The 21,693-nt window shown below is 36.3% G+C and overlaps 1 protein-coding gene across 5 annotated transcripts in view; it reads left to right on the plus strand.

Annotated features, from left to right (window-relative positions):
• The first annotated feature begins 3,447 nt into the window (after nt 1-3,447).
• atp6v0a1b (ATPase H+ transporting V0 subunit a1b) overlaps nt 3,448-21,693 on the plus strand; it is a 41,918-nt gene continuing 23,672 nt past the window's right edge. The window contains exons 1-18 of one of the 5 annotated variants that reach the window (XM_079863811.1): nt 3,448-3,536; nt 5,124-5,297; nt 5,404-5,482; nt 7,262-7,359; nt 7,461-7,589; nt 7,776-7,858; nt 9,926-10,052; nt 10,175-10,257; nt 10,335-10,428; nt 10,557-10,769; nt 11,149-11,299; nt 11,486-11,625; nt 12,189-12,349; nt 12,482-12,572; nt 13,250-13,368; nt 15,296-15,512; nt 15,623-15,730; nt 19,089-19,196. In XM_079863811.1, the coding sequence (XP_079719937.1) occupies nt 5,181-5,297; nt 5,404-5,482; nt 7,262-7,359; nt 7,461-7,589; nt 7,776-7,858; nt 9,926-10,052; nt 10,175-10,257; nt 10,335-10,428; nt 10,557-10,769; nt 11,149-11,299; nt 11,486-11,625; nt 12,189-12,349; nt 12,482-12,572; nt 13,250-13,368; nt 15,296-15,512; nt 15,623-15,730; nt 19,089-19,196 (2,118 nt within the window). In that variant the 5' untranslated portion in view covers nt 3,448-3,536; nt 5,124-5,180. Of the gene's footprint in view, nt 3,704-5,123; nt 5,298-5,403; nt 5,483-7,261; nt 7,360-7,460; nt 7,590-7,775; nt 7,859-9,925; nt 10,053-10,174; nt 10,258-10,334; nt 10,429-10,556; nt 10,770-11,148; nt 11,300-11,485; nt 11,626-12,188; nt 12,350-12,481; nt 12,573-13,249; nt 13,369-15,295; nt 15,513-15,622; nt 15,731-19,001; nt 19,210-21,693 lie in introns of all 5 variants that reach the window. The other 4 variants (XR_013820240.1, XM_079863810.1, XR_013820241.1 and 1 more) reach the window with 4 other exon arrangements.

The following is a 21,693-nucleotide window of genomic DNA, read 5'->3' on the forward strand; positions in this document are numbered from 1 at the left end:
GTCTCGATTTCTGTTGAGACATTCAGATGGTAGAGTCAGAATTTGGCGTAAACAGAATGAGAACATGGATCCATCATGCCTTGTTACCACTGTGCAGGCTGGTGGTGGTGGTGTAATGGTGTGGGGGATGTTTTCTTGGCACACTTTAGGCCCCTTAGTGCCAATTGGGCATCGTTTAAATGCCACGGCCTACCTGAGCATTGTTTCTGACCATGTCCATCCCTTTATGACCACCATGTACCCATCCTCTGATGGCTACTTCCAGCAGGATAATGCACCATGTCACAAAGCTCGAATCATTTCAAATTGGTTTCTTGAACATGACAATGAGTTCACTGTACTAAAATAGCCCCCACAGTCACCAGATCTCAACCCAATAGAGCATCTTTGGGATGTGGTGGAACGGGAGCTTCGTGCCCTGGATGTGCATCCCACAAATCTCCATCAACTGCAAGATGCTATCCTATCAATATGGGCCAACATTTCTAAAGAATGCTTTCAGCACCTTGTTGAATCAATGCCACGTAGAATTAAGGCAGTTCTGAAGGCGAAAGGGGATCAAACACAGTATTAGTATGGTGTTCCTAATAATCCTTTAGGTGAGTGTATACGTAAATATATATAATCGCAATAATTGTAAACTGTAGCTGTAAATTATACTGTATATCAACAATTGTCTAATCTGTGTCTATTTTATACCTCCTGATGAATTAGGAAAAAGGTAATACTTATATGAAACAATTCCAAACTCCAAACTCGTAATATCTTTTAGCTCTTTTACTCTTGAGTAATAAAATTTCCCTCTGGGACAGTGCTGTATATGTGTGAAGATAACATGAGGTTCTGGAGAGTGTAACAGTATTAGACAGGCACAGACACAGCGAGAGCTGGAATGTCATCCAGACCTGCAGGGTTTTTCAGTTCCCTAAAAGCCAATTTTTCCCATACAGCACGTTAAAAAAAACCCTATCCAAAGGAAGAGTTTACAAAAATAACTTGAGCTCTTACTGTATGCGTGTGGGCCCTGCGTGTGTATGCATGTGCGAGTAAGTGTACTATTCCATCTCATCCCTCACTGATGGTCACAAATCGGTATGATAATCACATGCACAACAAGGAAGAGGAAAGTTCAACGCAGTCTTTAAATCACAGGAATACACCCAATGAATAGCAAGGAAACACAACCGACCATAGTCAATATCCGACATCCAAATAATGAAACACAAGAACTTATGTACACAGGTTAATGACGGGAACACAGCTGAATGAGATGATGAAATCAAATTAGTAACTATGACAACAAACAAGGCAGGGAGATATGGTGCAAACAAACTAGCTGAATGCTACACTGATAGAAAGCTATACTATTTTAGAGAGAATAATGTAATATTCAGTGAAGATTTATTGATGATAACATTACTGTATTTCCTTTCCAGTGGAATGGAAAAATGGTTTTGTGGATTTGGAGTGTCTCCAAAAATGAGCTCAGTGAAACTTTAAACATCAGAGGCCCTGTTTACAACTGGTATTAAGATGCGTTTTGAAGTATTAAAACATATTAAAACGTTTTGAGCTTGTCCACTTTCTACCATTTCCAGAGTTAGTCGCAAACGCATTAGACCGGATTGCTTTCGTAGTGTAAACGCTCATGTAGTCGAATGTGTTCGAACAGCCACAGAAGACACATTATGTAAACATTATGGGAAGACTGGATTTTAAATTTGTTGGCTGAAGACCCAAGTTTGGTTTGAAGACGGAAAACGTACCAAGTACCAACATCGGTGCGGTCTTGCGGCTGTCAGAGCAGAAACGAAAGCTGCTGCTCTCTGCATGTTTTTCCGGAGTCTCCTTTAGTGTTCATATATTGCGCAAGCTTATTTTATCCATTAGATCGAAATATCTGGAAAAAACACACACATTTACCCGCCCATAGACCCTCCCCTCAAAGAAATCAGAACAGAAGTGGCTGAAAGTGGACAAAAGAGACTGATTAAAACACCAGGTGTAAATGGGAATGTGTTTCCCTCGTCCATTTGCAATCCAAAACGCATCTTAATACCAGGTGTAAACAGGGCCAGAGAAGGTATTCATTATCTTCAGAGCTTTGATTGTCCAGGTGCTAAATAAAATTCTAAAATATCAAAGCTTTGACATTATAAGTTAACAGTAATGAAATTCATAATACTTGGCCTTATTTAAGGGTTACCATGCAACGCAAAGGAAAGACTTGCAGCTTGCTTCAGCTGGTCAGTGTGAATTGTCAGGCGTTTGTACGTTTCTCACCTCTGGTTCTTCAGTAGTTTCTGACTCTAAATATATAGAGGTTCATTACAGAGTCTGTGCTACATTCTTCTGAGGTCTGCCCTCTCACCTTTCGCTGTTTCACACAAACCTGCATCATTCAGTCTTTATCAGACCACACAGAGGAAAGGTCTATTCCCGTAAACACTATATGGCTAAATAATTAAATAGTCAGAGAGCTAACTATTGAACTTTTAGACACATACTGTCATAAGTGTCAAAAGGAAAATACTCAGAAATTCTATCTCTCTTTTGCTCCATAAAGCAGTAAAGAAAAGTATGATTTTTTTCTTTTTTTGGCTACAAAGCACCTTTAAATGTTAATATGAAATGAAAAAGAACCCTATTTTCTTAATACATATTTCTGGTTACAGTACAACAATAATTTCTGGATGTATTGTGCATTAACCATCAGTATTGGTTATTCTAAATATAAAATACCTTTAATTAGACTTTCCTTTTCAGTTGTTCAAATTATGTATATTATTATATTAATTTATATTTAGATTATGTTTATTTATATTAATATTTAAATCACAAATATTACATTATAGTAGATGTTTTACCAATGATCAGCAGATTCTGTTTTCGAGGGTTCAATGATAGACTTATTATTATCCCTGTCTGCATTGTCATGACATAAAAAATAAAAAAAGCAGACTTCAGATATTTATTTGTGTGTCCCGTGTGGTCCCGCACCGGGCCGCACCATGACCAACTGATGAATGTGTATGCTAATGAATAGCTTTGCCCAGGTCGTAGATCTATCTAACAAATGTTATATAGATTACATATATTATAAATGTTTATACATTTTGTCTTTTTTAATGGAATGTCATGTCAGATATCCAAAAGAAAACATATGCTAGTATAAAAATCTTCGTCTTTCTAAGATATCAAATCATGTTCCCTAAATAATTTCAGTAATGGTGATTCATCTTATCCACTTAACCTCTTATTTTATCAATACAATGTACTAAAGAAGGCTATACCAACTCTTATTCCCAAGGGTTGGTTTTAATAGCAGAAGCACACGTTAATAAGAACAACCAACATTTTAAAAAAATACTAATAATAAACAAATGTATAAACATTGTTCATAACCAAAAGGGAATACATAAATGTACACAGAAAAGGAAATCACGTGACCCTGACAGCAGCAGCAGGCGTGACGTCACGTAGCACGTCTGATCATCATCGCAGAGGTGAGGTGATCTCTGAAGACATCGAGGACGGTGAGAGCGTTTATCTTTTACATATTTGTGATTTTTTTTTTTCTCTACACACTTTTAACACTTCCACTATATGTATACAAGACATAAATGAGTGGATGAACCATTTAATTTGTGGTCGCTGGAATGAGAAGGTGATGCTTGAATCTAATCTGTCTGCCATAGCATTGGTAAATATATTAATATCTGCTCTGATTGTGATTATGGTTACAATGTTATGTTATATTCGCGAGAAAGAATAAACAGATACAAACATTTAGTTATTAGTGAATTGTAAAATCTGCGTTCCAGAGCATATTAACTTACTGTTTCATTCTTGCGTTAATTTGTTCAATTAGGAATTAATGTTTTACTTAATTTAGCTGAAAATGCGACTACATGAGTGTTATTTCTCTAACTGGTCTATTTATAATAAATGTTGGGATGATGGCAAAATTATTCACTGTAGCCTTATTAAACAAAAATGAACATCTTACAAATGAATATGCATGTATTAGACGTTTCACAAGTGCCGGAATCTGTTAGTATATTATATAATGTGATAAAACTCTGATAAAAATGAGCGTTAGCAATAGATAGAGGAGCGCGTAATGGCGTCCTTCAGAGCTGAAGGACAGTGCGGTAGAGATGTGAGAGATGTTGAGGCATTAGCCAATCAGCTCGCAGAGATGCGAACGTTGTTGAGGCTCTTAGCCAATCACCTCTTAGAGATGCGAGGGGTGTTGAGTTCATCAGCCATTCAGAAAGGATGCTGAGCTTTCAGCCAATCGGCTCTTTGAGATGCGAGAGATGCTGTGCCCAGCCCAGAGATTCTCTTATGAGAAGAGAAGCAGCCTCGGTTTCTGAATCATTCGAGAAAGTGTAATGGTCATTACTTTCATTGCTTTATTTCAGTCAGCTAAACAATTTGTGGATATCAAAATAAATGCCAAATGTTCAGTTAATTTTGTGAAAGCCTGCATTTGAATCTATTAAGGTAGAATTATAATAAAATAAAATGTAATTTAAATAATTCATATAATTGATTCATTATAACTGTCAATGACTGGTCAAAAGTTTGGAATAATTAATTTGGATTTTTTTTTTTTATGTTTTTGAAAGAAGTCTCTTATGCTCTCCATTGCTGCATAAAATTATAAAATTAATTCATTTATTCAGCATTAAATTGTTCAAAAGTGATAAGATATTTATAATGTTACAAAATGTTATTTATTTATTTATTAAATAAGTGCTGGTCATGGAGCTTTATTCATGAATATTGGGGGGAAATGTATCACGATTTCCACAAAAATGTTAAGCCACAAAAAAATGTTTTAAATTTGATAATAATAAGAATCATTATTAATCATTGGGCACCAATATTAATTGATCATATAAAAAAAAATATTTAGCACCAAATCAGAATATTAGAATAATTTCTGAAGGATCATGTGACACTGAAGACTGGAGTAATTATGTCTATCTATCTATCTATCTATCTATCTATCTATCTATCTATCTATCTATCTATCTATCTATCTATCTATCTATCTATCATCGCTTTCTGTATGTCTGTATCATTCATAAAATGTCCTTCTGTTCTCCTGACAGGAAGTATCCAGTGAGATTGATTTCTGATCCGTGTGAGTTCCTGTGGTCTACAGCATCATGGGGGAGTTGTTCCGCAGTGAGGAGATGACTCTGGCCCAGCTCTTCCTCCAGTCTGAAGCGGCCTATTGCTGTGTCAGTGAACTGGGAGAGCTGGGAATGGTCCAGTTCAGAGATGTGAGTAGAGACAGTTTGCTTTCTCTCTCTCTTCCTGCTCTCTCCTCTGTCATATTTTGTCCTCTATCATATCTGTTGATAATGAGTGCAAACCTCTTTCTTTCAGCTCAACCCTGATGTGAACGTGTTTCAGAGGAAGTTTGTGAATGAAGTGAGACGTTGTGAGGAGATGGACAGGAAGCTCAGTGAGTGGATCAACACATGGACACAAATACTGTATACACCAAGACCAGTAACGGTCCAGAGTCCTGAGAATGTTTAACGGCTGCAGAGCGTTTCTGATTGGCTAAAATGGTGGACAAAGTCAGGTGTGACAGAAAGAACAGCTTTATGTGTACTACGCTAAACCATCACTAACAGAACCTTTAAGATAAATACCAAAATATAAAAAAAGTAAGAAAAAATGAACATATCAAATTATAAATGTTTAGTTATATGCTGTTACATTATATGTTGTGATTTATTATTTTATATTGTGGCTAAAAGACACACATTGTGCTTTTCATCTCATAGTGTATGACTGCAGAAAAAATATTTATATCTTTTTATTGAATATTGATTGAGAATTTAAAGGGGAAGAAATCTTAAAAGTGGTTTGTTTTGTGTAAAAATCATGGTGAGGGGGTCCTTATACCATTCTCGTCATCTCATACATTTATGTTACAATTTGGTAAAAGCACCCCAGTATTGGTACTAATACTTTAGCTAAAGTAATATGTTTTGCATAATATCTAAAATACAGTCACTTCAGCAAAGTTTTTACCATATTTTGTTTATTTTGATAAATATTTTTTATTTAATTACTTTATGCAAATAAATACTCTTGTCATGAAATGTTCATTTAAAAAAAAAAAATATATATATATATTCATAAAGATTCTTGCACTGCTTTAAAAATGAATCTATGATATGAATTAATATGAAATTATTCATATTCTATTTTTAAATATGATTGTTTCATTATAAATATGATCATTATCTCTATTGTGGACACCCTACTTAATAAATTATATTAACCATCTAAATCTAACATGTCGTGTCAACAATTGGAAATGTCAGCCAGCTATTTATTATCATGTTAATTATTGTACATTTCGCCCAGACAGCAGGGGCGCTTTTTACTCCAAATACTATACTTTTACATACTCTTCAGTTATTGAAAAACTGTTGATTTAATTATAAACAGAACTGAAAATCAAAATGTACTGTAATTTAAATAATTCATATAATTAATTCATTATAACTGACAATGACTGGTCAAAAGTTTGGAATAATTAATTTGGATTTTTTTTTTTAATGTTTTTGAAAGAAGTCTCTTATGCTCTCCATTGCTGCATACAATTATAAAATTAATTCATTTATTCAGCATTAAATTGCCACAAAAAATGTTTTAAAATTGATAATAATAAGAAGCATTATTAATCATTGGGCACCAATATTAATTGATCATATAAAAAAAAACTCTTCAGAAATATATTAAAAAAAAATTTTTTTTAAAAATTCAAATTCATATTCTAGTGAGGCTGGCCCAGTGAGGCTGTATGTGGTAATTTTAATGATTATGATTTGCTACATAAATCTAGAAAAAAAGAAGAAAAAAAGAAGAAGAAATAGTTGATCATGTCCAAAATTTCCACATACTGCAACATGGATGTTTAGGAAAGTGGTGCAATGATTATTTATTCCATCTAGTGGATTAGATTAGAGGAAAATAAAATAAAACCTGCCCTTTAACTCAGCACACTTTAACTTTTAGCCCTGTTTTACCCTACTTTGTTACAAGTATAATTTTGACCTTGAAGGGGTCAGCCATAAAACGCTGCTGCTTAAGGCCTATATTGCTTATGGCAAGATCCACCACTAAACAAGTAAAAAAAAATTCACCCTTCACCCTCTGAAAAATAATAAAAGAGAAGGAATTGTTAAATATTATTATACATCACTGCTGGTGTCATGTTCTTCAGGGTTTGTTGAGAAGGAGATTAAGAAAGCCAACATTCCAACTATGGACACTGGTGAGAATCCTGAAGTTCCATTCCCACGAGACATGATTGACCTTGAGGTAATTTTACTCTGTCTTGGTTATGTTAGACTTTGGTTATATATTAATATTAATATTTTCAATTGATGTTTTTAACTTATATTTATATCTTTGATCGCCAGGCAACCTTTGAGAAGCTGGAGAATGAGCTGAAGGAGATCAACACTAATCAAGAGGCCCTGAAGAAGAACTTTCTAGAGCTGACCGAACTCAAGCATATCCTCAGACGTACCCAGCAGTTCTTTGATGAGGTAAGCCTGTCCTCTCTGGCAATGTGAAAGCAATCCACTGAGAGAAACTGAAAAAACTCAAGACCCTTTGAGGTGTTAGTTAACCCTTTGGTCCACTACAGTGGAAAGGGCTTTCAAATCCACTTTGAAATGTTACATCTAAACCACCTCTGACCCTAACATATAATTCTACCGGACTCTTTTTAGATGGAGGATCCTAATCTGTTGGAAGAATCGTCATCTCTGCTGGACCCCAGTGAGGCTGGCCGAGGTGCCCCACTGCGACTGGGGTGAGTTCCAGTGCAATTTCACAATTCTTGATACCAATTTTGATACCATTGCAACAACTGATATTTTAATAACAAAACAAAAAAAATGCATACAAGTATACTAGAATGTTAAGCAGGGATGAGCCATTTCGGTCCTTGGAGTGCCACTGTCCAACCCTAATCAAACACACCTGAACAAGCCAACCAAGGTCTTCAGGATTACTAGAAAGTTGCAGGCAGTTGAGTTTTTATCAGGGTTGGTTGAGCTAAACTCTGCAGGACCTCCAGAACGAAATAGCCCATCCCTGATATGAAGTATGTACGTTTTATTATAATATAATTATTATAGCCTATATAATAATACATTATTATTAAATTAAGCCAATAACATAATAAACGACATAGATTAACATGTATAATGTTATGTTATGTGGACTTTTATTTTGATACTCTGTGCTGTTTCCGTTAGTCGCTGAGTGAGTCTCAATCAGCTCCCTAGTTCAGTAGTCAGGGCACTGATCAGGGAGTCTCAATCACAAAAATTTACCAGTGCACTGAAACGTTTGCTCCCTAAAAAGTCCCACAGTGCATCGTGAAAACCAGTGAGCATCGATAGTCATTATGTTTCCTTAACGGAATTTTTGAAGCACGAAACATAAATCACATCAGCCAATTCCCTACACATAATGACACATGATAGATGTTTTTTTAATTATAAAAAATAGAATTATATTTCAGATTAAAGATACACCACTAGACAGTTAACGAACAAAATCTAGCTAACATTTATAATGCATTTATGGCTAAAATGTTGCATGTATAGAAAATGATGTATCATAATGTACTTTAAATAACATTAAAAAGTAATATCAGAAATATATCAGTTCTGCTGTTGTTCATAAATACCAGTTGTGATGTTGTACAATGAGGACGTTGTCATGTCGCCGGAAGCTTGGGAATTGATTGAGACAAAACCCCTGTTTCTCCTAGTTCTCCTAAAAAAAATAAAAAATTTACATTTACAGCGTTAGATTAAACTGAGAAGGGTCATAGCACTTGCATAGTGTTGTCCTACTGTTAGTTTAACTGCTTCTATTGTTCTCATTTGTAAGTCGCTTTGGATAAAAGCGTCTGCTAAATGAATAAATGTAAATGTAAATGTAGTTTCTGTTTCCTAGGTTATTGATTATGTCCCTTAGTTTCTATGGTTACCTATGATTTGCACCTGTGTCTCGTTTAGTTTCTTTTGTTTGTTCCCTGTATATATAGCTAGCCCTTAGTTTGCACTCTGAGTTTGTTGGTTATCATCTGTTTAATGTGGTTGTTTTCTATGATTATCTTTACTCCTGCATGCTCCTACTGTAGTTGTGTTGCTGAGAAATATTGTTCTCATTTTTGGTTCTCTTTTGTCATGCAATTTTTACAACCGTTCGGCCTGAACCCAGAGTACCCCCCCCCCCCCCCCCCCCCCCCCCCCCCCCCCCCCCCGTATAGGTATAATGTGTATATACCTCTTACCATTGATTGCTGTGTGCTCTCCACTTGTGTTAATTATCTGAACGTGCTCCTCCCGAACTTTGTTAATAAAACATCATTAATGGAATTTGAGAATTTTGGGGGAGATATTTTCAGTGAATAATGATTTAATTTTCTTTCTGTTCAATGTTTTCTGTTGCTGTTTAATAATTTGGTCACTGCAGAGTTCATAAGAATTAACTTTTATTGTTTGGAATTAAGATTTCATTTTTTAGAACATATTTAAAAAAAATTATGATAGTGGGTTTAGGATTTTAAAAACTGATTTTCACTGGAATTACTGTAAAAGAAAAAAAATGGAATTGGTGCATAGGCTACCTACTCATGTAGGCTACCTACTCATGTACTCATGTAACTGTACTCTTGTACAGTTGTGGGCAAGCCTTTATGTTTATCAGAGCTTTTATCTATTCAAAAAGATCACAATATGCGCACAATATGTCTTTCGTAATGTATTATTAGAAGAGAATTCAGAATCAGAGTTTTTTTAAACAGATTTGCATTGACTTTAGTAAGTACTCTGCTGATAATACAGGTTTGTTTACCCTGTAGGTTTGTGGCTGGGGTTATAAACCGTGAGAGAATCCCCACGTTTGAAAGGATGCTGTGGAGAGTCTGCCGTGGAAATGTCTTTTTACGTCAGGCAGAGATTGAGGACCCTCTTGAGGACCCCACAACAGTCAGTCTCTATTCTTATTGTGAATTATTTAGTGATTAAGTCAGTCAGGGTGTCTGCATTTGACATTTTATTTAAAAGTGTGATAAAATATTGATCAAGTCATGGGTCTTTGTTTGTCACAGGGTGATCAGGTGCACAAATCCGTGTTTATCATCTTCTTCCAAGGAGACCAGCTGAAGAACAGAGTGAAGAAGATCTGTGAAGGGTATGTAGCAGGGTCTTTTCTGAATTATTTTGATCATTTTATCCAAAAGTAATCAAACATTTTAAACTGGTCGCCAGGTTCCGTGCATCTCTGTACCCTTGCCCTGAAACCCCTCAGGAGAGGAAAGAAATGGCAGCGGGTGTCAACACCCGCATTGATGACCTCCAGATGGTATGCCACAGTCCAACTGTGGTTCTCTTTGTCTCAACTCAATTTTGTTGATTACCTTTAAATTCATGCAAAAATAGCATTAAATGCCCTAATCATACAGTGTTTGCTGTGTTCAATCAATCATATAGGTACTGAATCAAACAGAAGACCACCGGCAGAGGGTTTTGCAGGCCGCTGCGAAAACCATACGTGTGTGGTTCATCAAAGTGAGGAAGATGAAGGCCATTTATCACACTTTGAACCTCTGTAATATCGATGTTACTCAGAAATGTTTGATCGCTGAGGTCTGGTGCCCCGTTTCTGACCTCGATTCCATTCAATTCGCTCTGCGGAGGGGAACAGTGAGTATTATTCATTCATGATGATTTCGACCACTGAGATATGATTTATTTTAGTCATTCAATCCTAATGAAAGCAAGAAAACAATATGCTTTGCATATTCACTTCTAGTCAAAAGCTCGGACAGCATAAATACTTTTCTTATGATATTAAAAACCTGTAAATCTACAGGCTTATGCTAAAACAAGTCATGATCATGAGACTCATGAAGTTGATTGTATTTCCATTTGTGTTATTTCATAGTTTACATCACTTTTTTACTATTATACTTAAATGTGGAAATATTGCTAATAAAGAATGAGTAGATGTTATTGGCAGTGTACATTGAAAAGGTAATATCTCACTAATAATACAAATTTACTCACAATTTTACTCTTGTAGGAACGGAGTGGCTCCACAGTTCCCTCCATCTTAAACCGAATGCAGACCAAACAGACTCCACCAACTTTCAACAAGACCAACAAGTTCACCTCAGGGTTCCAAAACATTGTGGATGCTTACGGCATCGGAACCTACCGAGAGATCAACCCAGGTAATTCGTATGCATTTATAAAGGAATTGTTAGATTTTACAAAAAAAAAACTTTATGATATTTTGTAAATAACCAGAGCTTTACCATTTAGTTTAGCAAACTGCTGTCCACTTTTTCTCCCGCAATAAATGATGTTTTTTTTTTAACATTTGTATGATTGGATTGTTTCTCTTTTGTTTCTTGCAGCGCCATACACAATCATTACATTCCCATTCCTGTTTGCTGTCATGTTTGGGGACATGGGTCATGGCGTGCTGATGACATGTGCAGCTCTTTACCTTGTCATCAGAGAGACCCGTCTGCTTGCTCAGAAGAGTGACAATGAGGTCTCAGCTTCTCAGTAATTCTTACATTAAAGATGGATTATATCAAATTTGGAGTCGAAATCAAATGGAGTTGTTAGTGTATGTTAATAATGATCTTTTAATGGATTTAAAATTGACATTTTTGCATTCACATTTTAAAATGACAAGCCTTTCAGTATATCCAGAACTAACTTTCTGTTTCAATGTATTTAACATACAATTATATAATATAGCAATATATCATAGTGTAATCATAAAGCCATATTCAGAGATGCTGAATTTGTATGAATATTTTGGTAACACTTTACAATAAGGTTCATTAGTTAACATTATATATGTACCTTTGTAACAAATATAACCTTTGATTTTAATAACGTATTAGTAAATGTTGAAATTAATATTAACTAATATTAATAAATGCTGATGAAGTATTGTTCATTCTTAGTTCATGTTAACTAAGGTAGTTAAGGAACTAATTAGTCATATACTAATATTATAAATCTCTTTCTTTCGTCTCACGTCTTGTGTGTGTTTGTCTGTGTGTGTGTGTGTGTGTGTGTGTGTGTGTGTGTGTGTGTGAATAGATGTTTAACATGATATTTGCAGGTCGTTATATCGTTCTTCTGATGGGGATATTCTCAGTCTACACCGGGTTGATTTATAATGACTGCTTTTCCAAGTCCATCAACATGTTCGGCTCTGGCTGGAGTGTGCGGCCCATGTTTTTCCCTAAGGGAAACTGGACGTAAGTTTACAGCATTAAATCGGTGAAACAGTTTAAAAATAATATATTTTGAATTTAGAATGAAACTAATGACAAAATTCAAAAATGTGAGATTCTTCTGTTTCTGTCTGTACGGTGTGTGTTTGTTTGTAGATTTGAGACTCTGGATAGTAACTCAGTTCTTCAGTTAAACCCTACTGTTCCTGGTGTGTTTGGTGGCCCGTATCCTCTGGGCATTGACCCGGTATGTGCCGCATCACACAAAAACACATGCATACAATAGACCAGTGGTTCCCAAACCTGTCCTGAAGGCACCCCAACGCTGCACATTTTCTTTGTCTCCCTAATCAAACACACCTGATTCAACTCATCAGCTCATTAACCCATGTGATAATGAGCTGATGAGTTGAAGCAGGTGTGTTTGATTAGGGAGACAAAGAAAACGTGCAGTGTTGGGGTGCCTTCAGGACAGGTTTGGGAACCACTGCAATAGACACACAGATTTTAAGGCTGCACAATATTGGAAAAACCTGACACTACAATGTTTATTTTTTTCTGCAAAATATTCAGTATTTCGAATCGTGATATGAAGAAATACAGTGTTCACCAGGAGTGTTCATTTGAAAAGTCACATGTGGAAATAATGAATAAATCAGAGGGAAAATGGCTGGAAATAAATTTTAAACTTTTTTTTAACATGTGCATGTAACGATCAATAAATCAAATAGCACAAACGAGACCTTCTCTTCCTGTGTACTTTTACCCTGTAGTTTATCTCTAGTATCAAACATTTTCAAAATGCAGTTTCCTAATAGCTATCTTTAAAACTCAATTGTAAAATGAAGCATTTATCTTCAACAAATTGTGTGTGAACTACAGAGATGCTGGTATAATGCTGTTCCACTAATGTTCCTCTGTTAGATCTGGAATATTGCCTCAAATAAGCTGACGTTCCTGAACTCGTTTAAGATGAAGATGTCTATAATCCTGGGTGTAATTCACATGTTGTTTGGAGTCTCGCTGTCTCTCTTCAATCACCTGTAAGTGTGTGTCCAAATGTATGTATGTGTGTGTGTGCCAAGGTGCGACGCAAGTGTTTTTTGCTAGTTTCAGCCCGACGCAGTTATCATTTCCACGTGCTGCTATATTGTTTAAATAGTAAATGCATTTGCACCCATTTGTGCGCCCATGGGCGTGCTGGTCTGAAAACGAGTTGTGTTCAGGCGCATTGTCTAACTGGCGCATTGTCTATCTACACTCACCTAAAGGATTATTAGGAACACCTGTTCAATTTCTCATTAATGCAATTATCTAATCAACCAATCACATGGCAGTTGCTTCAATGCATTTAGGGGTGTGGTCCTGGTCAAGACAATCTCCTGAACTCCAAACTGAATGTCAGAATGGGAAAGAAAGGTGATTTAAGCAATTTTGAGCGTGGCATGGTTGTTGGTGCCAGACGGGCCGGTCTGAGTATTTCACAATCTGCTCAGTTACTAGGATTTTCACGCACAACCATTTCTAGGGTTTACAAAGAATGGTGTGAAAAGGGAAAAAACATCCAGTATGCGGCAGTCCTGTGGGCGAAAATGCCTTGTTGATGCTAGAGGTCAGAGGAGAATGGGCCGACTGATTCAAGCTGATAGAAGAGCAACTTTGACTGAAATAACCACTCGTTACAACCGAGGTATGCAGCAAAACATTTGTGAAGCCACAACACGCACAGCCTTGAGGCGGATGGGCTACAACAGCAGAAGACCCCACCGGGTACCACTCATCTCCACTACAAATAGGAAAAAGAGGCTACAATTTGCACGAGCTCACCAAAATTGGACAGTTGAAGACTGGAAAAATGTTGCGTCTCGATTTCTGTTGAGACATTCAGATGGTAAAGTCAGAATTTGGCGTAAACAGAATGAGAACATGGATCCATCATGCCTTGTTACCACTGTGCAGGCTGGTGGTGGTGGTGTAATGGTGTGGGGGATGTTTTCTTGGCACACTTTAGGCCCCTTAGTGCCAATTGGGCATCGTTTAAATGCCACGGCCTACCTGAGCATTGTTTCTGACCATGTCCATCCCTTTATGACCACCATGCATGTACCCATCCTCTGATGGCTACTTCCAGCAGGATAATGCACCATGTCACAAAGCTTGAATCATTTCAAATTGGTTTCTTGAACATGACAATGAGTTCACTGTACTAAAATGGCCCCCACAGTCACCAGATCTCAACCCAATAGAGCATCTTTGGGATGTGGTGGAACGGGAGCTTCGTGCCCTGGATGTGCATCCCACAAATCTCCATCAACTGCAAGATGCTATCCTATCAATATGGGCCAACATTTCTAAAGAATGCTTTCAGCACCTTGTTGAATCAATGCCACGTAGAATTAAGGCAGTTCTGAAGGCGAAAGGGGGTCAAACACAGTATTAGTATGGTGTTCCTAATAATCCTTTAGGTGAGTGTATTTCAGTCTAACTGAAATAGACTGCGCCATTGACCAACTTAAACCTGGTCTAAAGTCAATGGAGCAATATTTTTTTTGTTATTTAAAAAGCACGTTAGTAATGAGCGCGCCTATAGGCGGGTCCACAACGCACGAACACTTTGTCCCATAGATGGTCTACTTGCGCGCTTTAACCTTGCGCACGAGCAGATCCATTTCCTCGCTAGAGAAGCATTCAGTTTTTCCGCTTGCAAATTCCCCCAGGGAGATGAGATTTTTTTGCATGTTACGACCAAAACACACCCATCACTCATTAAGAGAATAGGGACAACCCTTTTAGACCATGCGCCGGGCACGCCGACCATTTTTCCCGTCGTTTAACTAGCAAAAGTGGATTCGGACACGCTCTCGCTTGCCCCGTGCGCTTTAGACCATGCGCTTAGAAGCGTTGAAATAGGGCCACTAGAGTTTTATCTACTGCTCTAACTGCAGCTTTTTTTCCCCATGTGTCTCACAGGTACTTTAAGAAACCTCTGAACATTTTCCTGGGTTTCATCCCTGAGATTGTGTTCATGAGCAGTCTGTTCGGTTATCTGGCCCTGCTCATCTTTTACAAGTGGATTGCTTACGATGCAGCAATCTCTAAAGACGCTCCCAGTCTACTGATAGCCTTCATCAATATGTTTCTTTTCAACTACAATGACCCCACCAACAAACCTCTGTACAGAGGGCAGGTAACGCCCACATTTACATAAAACAATGGTTGTAGATAGAGAGAATTGTGGTTAGAACAGGATAGAGTTCTGGTTGAATGATTGGGGGATCTCTTTCTATGTGTGCATAGGCGGGGATTCAGTCTCTGTTGGTGGTGATAGCTTTGGCGTGTGTGCCATGCATGCTGGTGGTGAAGACTTTGGTCCTGCGCCGTCAGTACCTGTGGAGGAAGCACCTGGTATGTTTATTTTCTCTAACCAAAACCAGCCAAAATTCCTTTTTCTGTTTTATTTTATGTCATTAAATAAGAGGACATGATGTGCATACCTTGCCATTAGAATCGCCATTGGCTATTACATTTTTACTTGCCAGACTTTATATAAATACAGATGAATGATGAATGATTTTTGTATAAATGACTTGAAATATGCTTCTCTTCATAAAATAGCACATATTTTTACAAAGATGCAATATTATTTGATATATATATATATATATTTTTTTTTTTTTTATGGTAGAAATTATGGGCTGGGAGTGATGATTAACACATAATTTGTCATTAGGTGTTTCTATAAAAAATAACAATACTACAAATAAAATACTACTACTAATTTGGTAACACTTTATTTTACAGTGTCCTTCTTACACATTACATGTAGTTACTATATAATAACTATAAATTCAACCAACCCTAAACCTAATCCTATAGTAAGTACATGTATTTAATTAATATTACACAGTACTTAAATGTATAATTACACTGTAACAAAGACACCTTAAAAAAAGTGTCAAATATAGAGCATATCCACTGATATCAAGACTCTAAACTGCACTGTAAAGACTATAAACGTTCAGCTGTAGGCACATGAAAATATATCTGTACTACGCTTATTCTTAGCCTCTTAATCAAGAATTTATTATTTATTTGCCTAGCTCAAAATGTACTCCCATATGCAAGTGATTTGCTTGCAATGTAGAGGGTTAAGTGGAATGTTGAAAGGAATGCTTGTTATTTTCTTGTCTATGACAAATACTGTATATGAACACACAGTCCTCTGGTACTGGGGTTTGGAGTTTTATAGACTGTGAGCTTTGTGTTTCCTCAGATGTTTTTTAACAGCATGCCATGGGACAAAGCCAAGTACAACACCTTTCCTGAATTTCTTCATAGATGAATGTTTGTGTGTACATTCACTGCCGTTCAAAAGTTCGGGATTTGTACGATTTTTTTAAAAGAAGTCTCTTCTGCTCACCAAGGCTGCATTTATTTGATACAAAATTCAGTAAAAAACAGTAATATAGTGACATATTATCTATATTTTCTATTTGAATATATTTTAAAGTCTAATTTATTGCAGGGATGCAAAGTTGAATTTTCAGCATCATTACTCCAGTCTTCAGTGTCACATGATCCTTCAGAAATCATTCTAGTATGATGATTTGCTGCTCAGGAAACATTTCTGGTTATCATTGGTGAAAACTGTTTGTTTTTTTTTTTCAGGATTCTTTGATGAATAGAAAGTAAAAAGAACAGCATTTATTTTAAAAATAATCTTTTGTAACATTGTAAATGTCTTTACTGTTGCTTTTGATTCATTTTAATGCTGAATAAACATTAATTTATTTCCAAAAAAAAAAAAACATTTGTACTGACCCCAAAATTTTGTTACAAAATATTTCTATTTCAGAAAAAAAATCTAATCTAAGTATCCTGAAAAAAAAAATGTACACAACTGTTTTCAACACTGATAATAATAATAAATGTTTCTTGAGCAGCAAATCAGCATATTAAAATTATTTCTGAAGGATCATGTGAGTAATGATGATGCTGAAAATTCAGCTTTGATCACAGGAATAAATTACATTTTATAATGTATTCAAATAGAAAACAGTTGTTTAAATGTGTAATAATATTTCACAATATTACTGTTTTTTTTGTATCATTAATCAAATGAATGCAGCCTTGGTGAGCATAAAAGAACATTAAAAACATTTAAAAAGTCGTACGATCCCAAACTTTTGAATGACAGTGTATGTCAGTAGAATTGTGCATGTTTTTTTCATCTGTAGATAGGATCACATGAGATTGTGAAGGAAGGGTCAACTCTGGTTTGGCCCTATGGGGCACCTACCATGCTTGAAGAATTTACAGCAGGTGGAAGATTGTGTAGGATAACTAAGAAAAAGAAAACAGGTCACAGATCATTTCCATTCAAAGAACCGTTTTAGCGCTGAGAGTACAGATTTTTTCAAAATGATAAAATACTTGATTATTGATGATGATATTATTATTTTAGCAAAATAGCTATATTTGTAGGATTAATGTGGAAGGATATATTTATCTCTTTACCATAATGCACAGAGAATTTTCTACAGTTTTTTAGTAAAACTTAATAAGACTTAAATTTATCCATCATAATGTTGAACTAGAATCCGTTCTTGTTCTAATGGGGTGAAATCTATTGAATTCAGCTGGATTGATATATTGTATACCATCCAAATATTGCAAATCCACCCTAAAAGTACAAAAAATACCCCCGAGATTTCAAATATGGCAGCCAAAAGTGTGGATTTTTTACCAGTCAACTTTTGATATAATTTATGATGCTCTTTTTTATTCTATTCTATTTCGGGCTTTTCAGTGTGAGTTAAATATTTTCTTTTGGCCCATTTTACCCGTAAAAGAAAACCTGCTAACTAACCAACTGAAAATAAGGTGTTTTTTCCCCTTCAATTCCAGCCCTTGTTTACAATTATGTAATACTTATAAATTATTATATACTAAATTAACAGTAGTTATTAAGATTGATGTGGTTTTGAATTGAGTAAAATGTGCTTGAAAAAAAAAAAACATGATCAGAACATCGACTTGCCTAATAATTATGCATGCACTATATATTTTAAAAGGATAGGCTTAAAGGTTCACCCAAAACTGAAAATACTGTTATTATTTTCTCACCCTCAAGTTAATCGAAACCTGAATTAATTTATTTCTTCTGCTGAACATAAAAGAAGATATTTTGAAGAATGTCGGTAACCAAACAGTTGATGGGCCCCATATTTCCATAGTTTTTTTTTTAAATAATATGCAAGTCAATGGGGTCCATCAACTGTCTGGTTACCGACATTCTTCAAAATATCTTCTTTTGTGTTCAGCAGAAGAAATAAATTCATTCAGGTTTGAAACAACTTGAGGGTGAGTAAATGATGACAGAATTAAACTATCCCTATAAGTGTGAACTGTATGTAATGTTTTCAGACACTTAAATGCATGTTAATTTGAATTAAAAGAACAAAGGATTCTAGTTTAAATGTATGTTAAATGCAATTAGCTGAACCTTAGGCTAACCTGCTTTTTTAGGAACCTTTTGTGAGGGCCGGCTGCTGTGTGATTGACAGGTATAGCTCCATCATGTTTGGTAGGTGCCCCAAACAGCCGTACCAGACACAGCAAACACTCTGGCGGCCCATGGCATGCTGATAGCCACACAGACCTTGTTTGTATTTAGTCCCAGATGAGGGAGGCAAGACCTGCAGAGAATCTAGAAACTTTAGAGCAGACAGGCACCAGCTCACCCACCGGACTCACCCAACAGGGCACGCAGAAATTCGGTGGCGTCCGGGTCGGGAACGGGCCTACGGAGGACGAGGCGGAGATCATTGACCACGACCAGCTCTCACAGCACTCAGAGGAAGGAGATGAGGTGGGTGGAGTCTGTGATGTCAGCCAGCTCTACGTTGTTTATTCCTTATTGCATATACATAAAAATACAATCTAATCACAACCTAGTCACAGCTGAGAGACGTTTTGGTGGGACACAGAAAAACTTTACTAGAGAGACGTTTACTTGTGACTTTGTGAGATGTTGTAGGTGGAATGCAGTGAGATCAAGATTAATGAAAAAGTAACTATAGTTTATAAACTACCAATTAAACTTACTACTTAAATGAAAGATGGTTAAGCAATTTGTTATCCCACAGTGATTTGAGAAACTCACTCGTGTAAACAGAGGAGTAACTCCTCATGGAGACTCTGTTAGCCTGACTCATCCATTCCAAACATACCCACCACTGGAATGTGCTAAATATTTTCATCTCCTGTCTTAACTTTTGACCGTATGTTCTATGAGCAGTCGTATGAGCAGATTAAAAACAACAAATAATGAAAATACACTTGAATGAACGAAAAGCTGCTTTCTTGGTGCCATGATGTTTTAGATACTGTGAATAAAACCTGTCACAAACATTTCCAGGTCATATATATATGAAATTATATGCAAAAATGCAATGAAGCCTGCTTTTAAGGCCAGTATAATTGACCATGGTAGCAAATGTTGTAAGAAAAATTATTGTATTAATTAGTTTTTACTGTAATGCAGTAAAAATGACTAATGAGAATCTAATGATAATCATTTTTGAGAATGAGAATTATAACAAACTCCAAAAATAAAACCAAATGCATTACAGATGAAATAATAAATGTGCTTAATTTTTATGAAAATAATGTTACAATACAAACAAATCCTAATACTTATATAACTATAATGATACTTCTGATTTCAAATATTCAAATATACTATAATGCTTAATGAAAATAACTGAAATGGCAAAAGTTAATTTGAGTGCAATATTTTGGGGGTGTTTTATTTGAGATTAAGGAGCCGTTTACATGACACCACTTTCAAAAAAAAAAAAAAAACTTATGCATTTTGCCATTCATTTATGTTTTGGGGACCTGAAACCACAAACTTGTGAAATCTGGTTTCAAACAGAATTTAAACCAAAAAAACTATAGTTATCGTCTATGTGTAAGCAACAAATACGTGAATAATGTGACGTCATGCGCATGAGTATTACGTGTTCATTCAATAGGTGAGTGTTGTTTCTTTACAAAGTGACATCGCCAACTACTGGCCTGACATGCATAATACAGCGTTTTTAGTCGTTTTTGCGGATCCGCGTGAACGTGGATCGTTTTGACTCCGTTGCCATCTGAATGCGAAAAACGCGAAGAAAAAACTTTTCTACTAGAACTTTAGCCTTTAGCTACTTTAGCCTACTAGATTTTATTTGTGGGCAAGATAAAGGGCAATAACTTGTTATTTTGAACACATTCAAATACATTTTTCAGGGATTTTTTATTTTTTTATTTTTTTTATGAATAGCTTATCTTGTTAGCAGAAGCTATTTACACTGACTTCGCCCACCGTTGTCTGATTGAGCAAGACAAAATTACAAAAAAAACAAAAAACATATGATAACAGTGTGGAGAGATCAGTGGTTGGCATTAGTTTTTGACGTGACTGACCTTTTTCTGAACTCATTCTTCTCCCTTTTCCCATCACATATCAGCTTGGAGAGGTGTTTATTTTACATAAAAAAAGATGATATTCGAAAAATGGAAATATATTTAGACAAGTGGAAATAAAATGCCTTATGGGCATTCGATAGTGGGAAATAGCGGCTTTAGCGGGTATTTAATTGGCCTAGAATTGAAATTGGATGTGGTGTCCACATCAACCGTGACAAGTACAGCTCATTTTATCATGCTCAAAACCATGACTCCCTTTTTTGGACCTTCGAGGACACCTTTACTGATCAGCAAATTCAGTATGGTTAGGGGTAGGTGTATAGGGGTGTCACGTACTGCTCAGAGACACGAAGTAGGAGATCCAAATGCAGCTTTATTTTGTGGGGCAATCCAGAGGCGTAATCCAACATACAGGCTAGGGTCATACACAGGAAAGCAGTCCAAAACAAAGAAACAAACAAACAAACAAAACAGGCAGGGACCAGAGGCAAGAGAGTAATCCAGGGACCAGAGGCAAGAGAGTAATCCAGGAAACAGGGCAAGATATCCAAAAACAAGAAACAAGACAACCAGGGAAACGCTCAGAATGGCAGTGTAACACTTAACAAGACTTCGCGGTGAGTGAATGAATGAACAAGGTATATATAGACAGACTAACAGGATGATGAGACAGGTGAATGCAATCAGTGATAAGTGATGATGAGTCCGGGCAGTGAGTTATGGGAAATGTAGTTAGTGAGTGAATATGATAGTCTGATGTGGACTGCCCTCTGGTGGCTCACAAGGGCAGCTCTAGCTGGTGATCGTTACATAGCCCCTCCCCAAAGAGCGGCTTCCAGACGCTCCAAAACTGTCCAGGTGGGAGGTGGCCCGGAGGCGGATCCGGGGGC

The sequence above is a fragment of the Squalius cephalus genome (genome assembly GCF_949319135.1).
Source record: "Squalius cephalus genome assembly, chromosome: 25".
Taxonomy (NCBI): Eukaryota; Metazoa; Chordata; class Actinopteri; order Cypriniformes; family Leuciscidae; genus Squalius; species Squalius cephalus.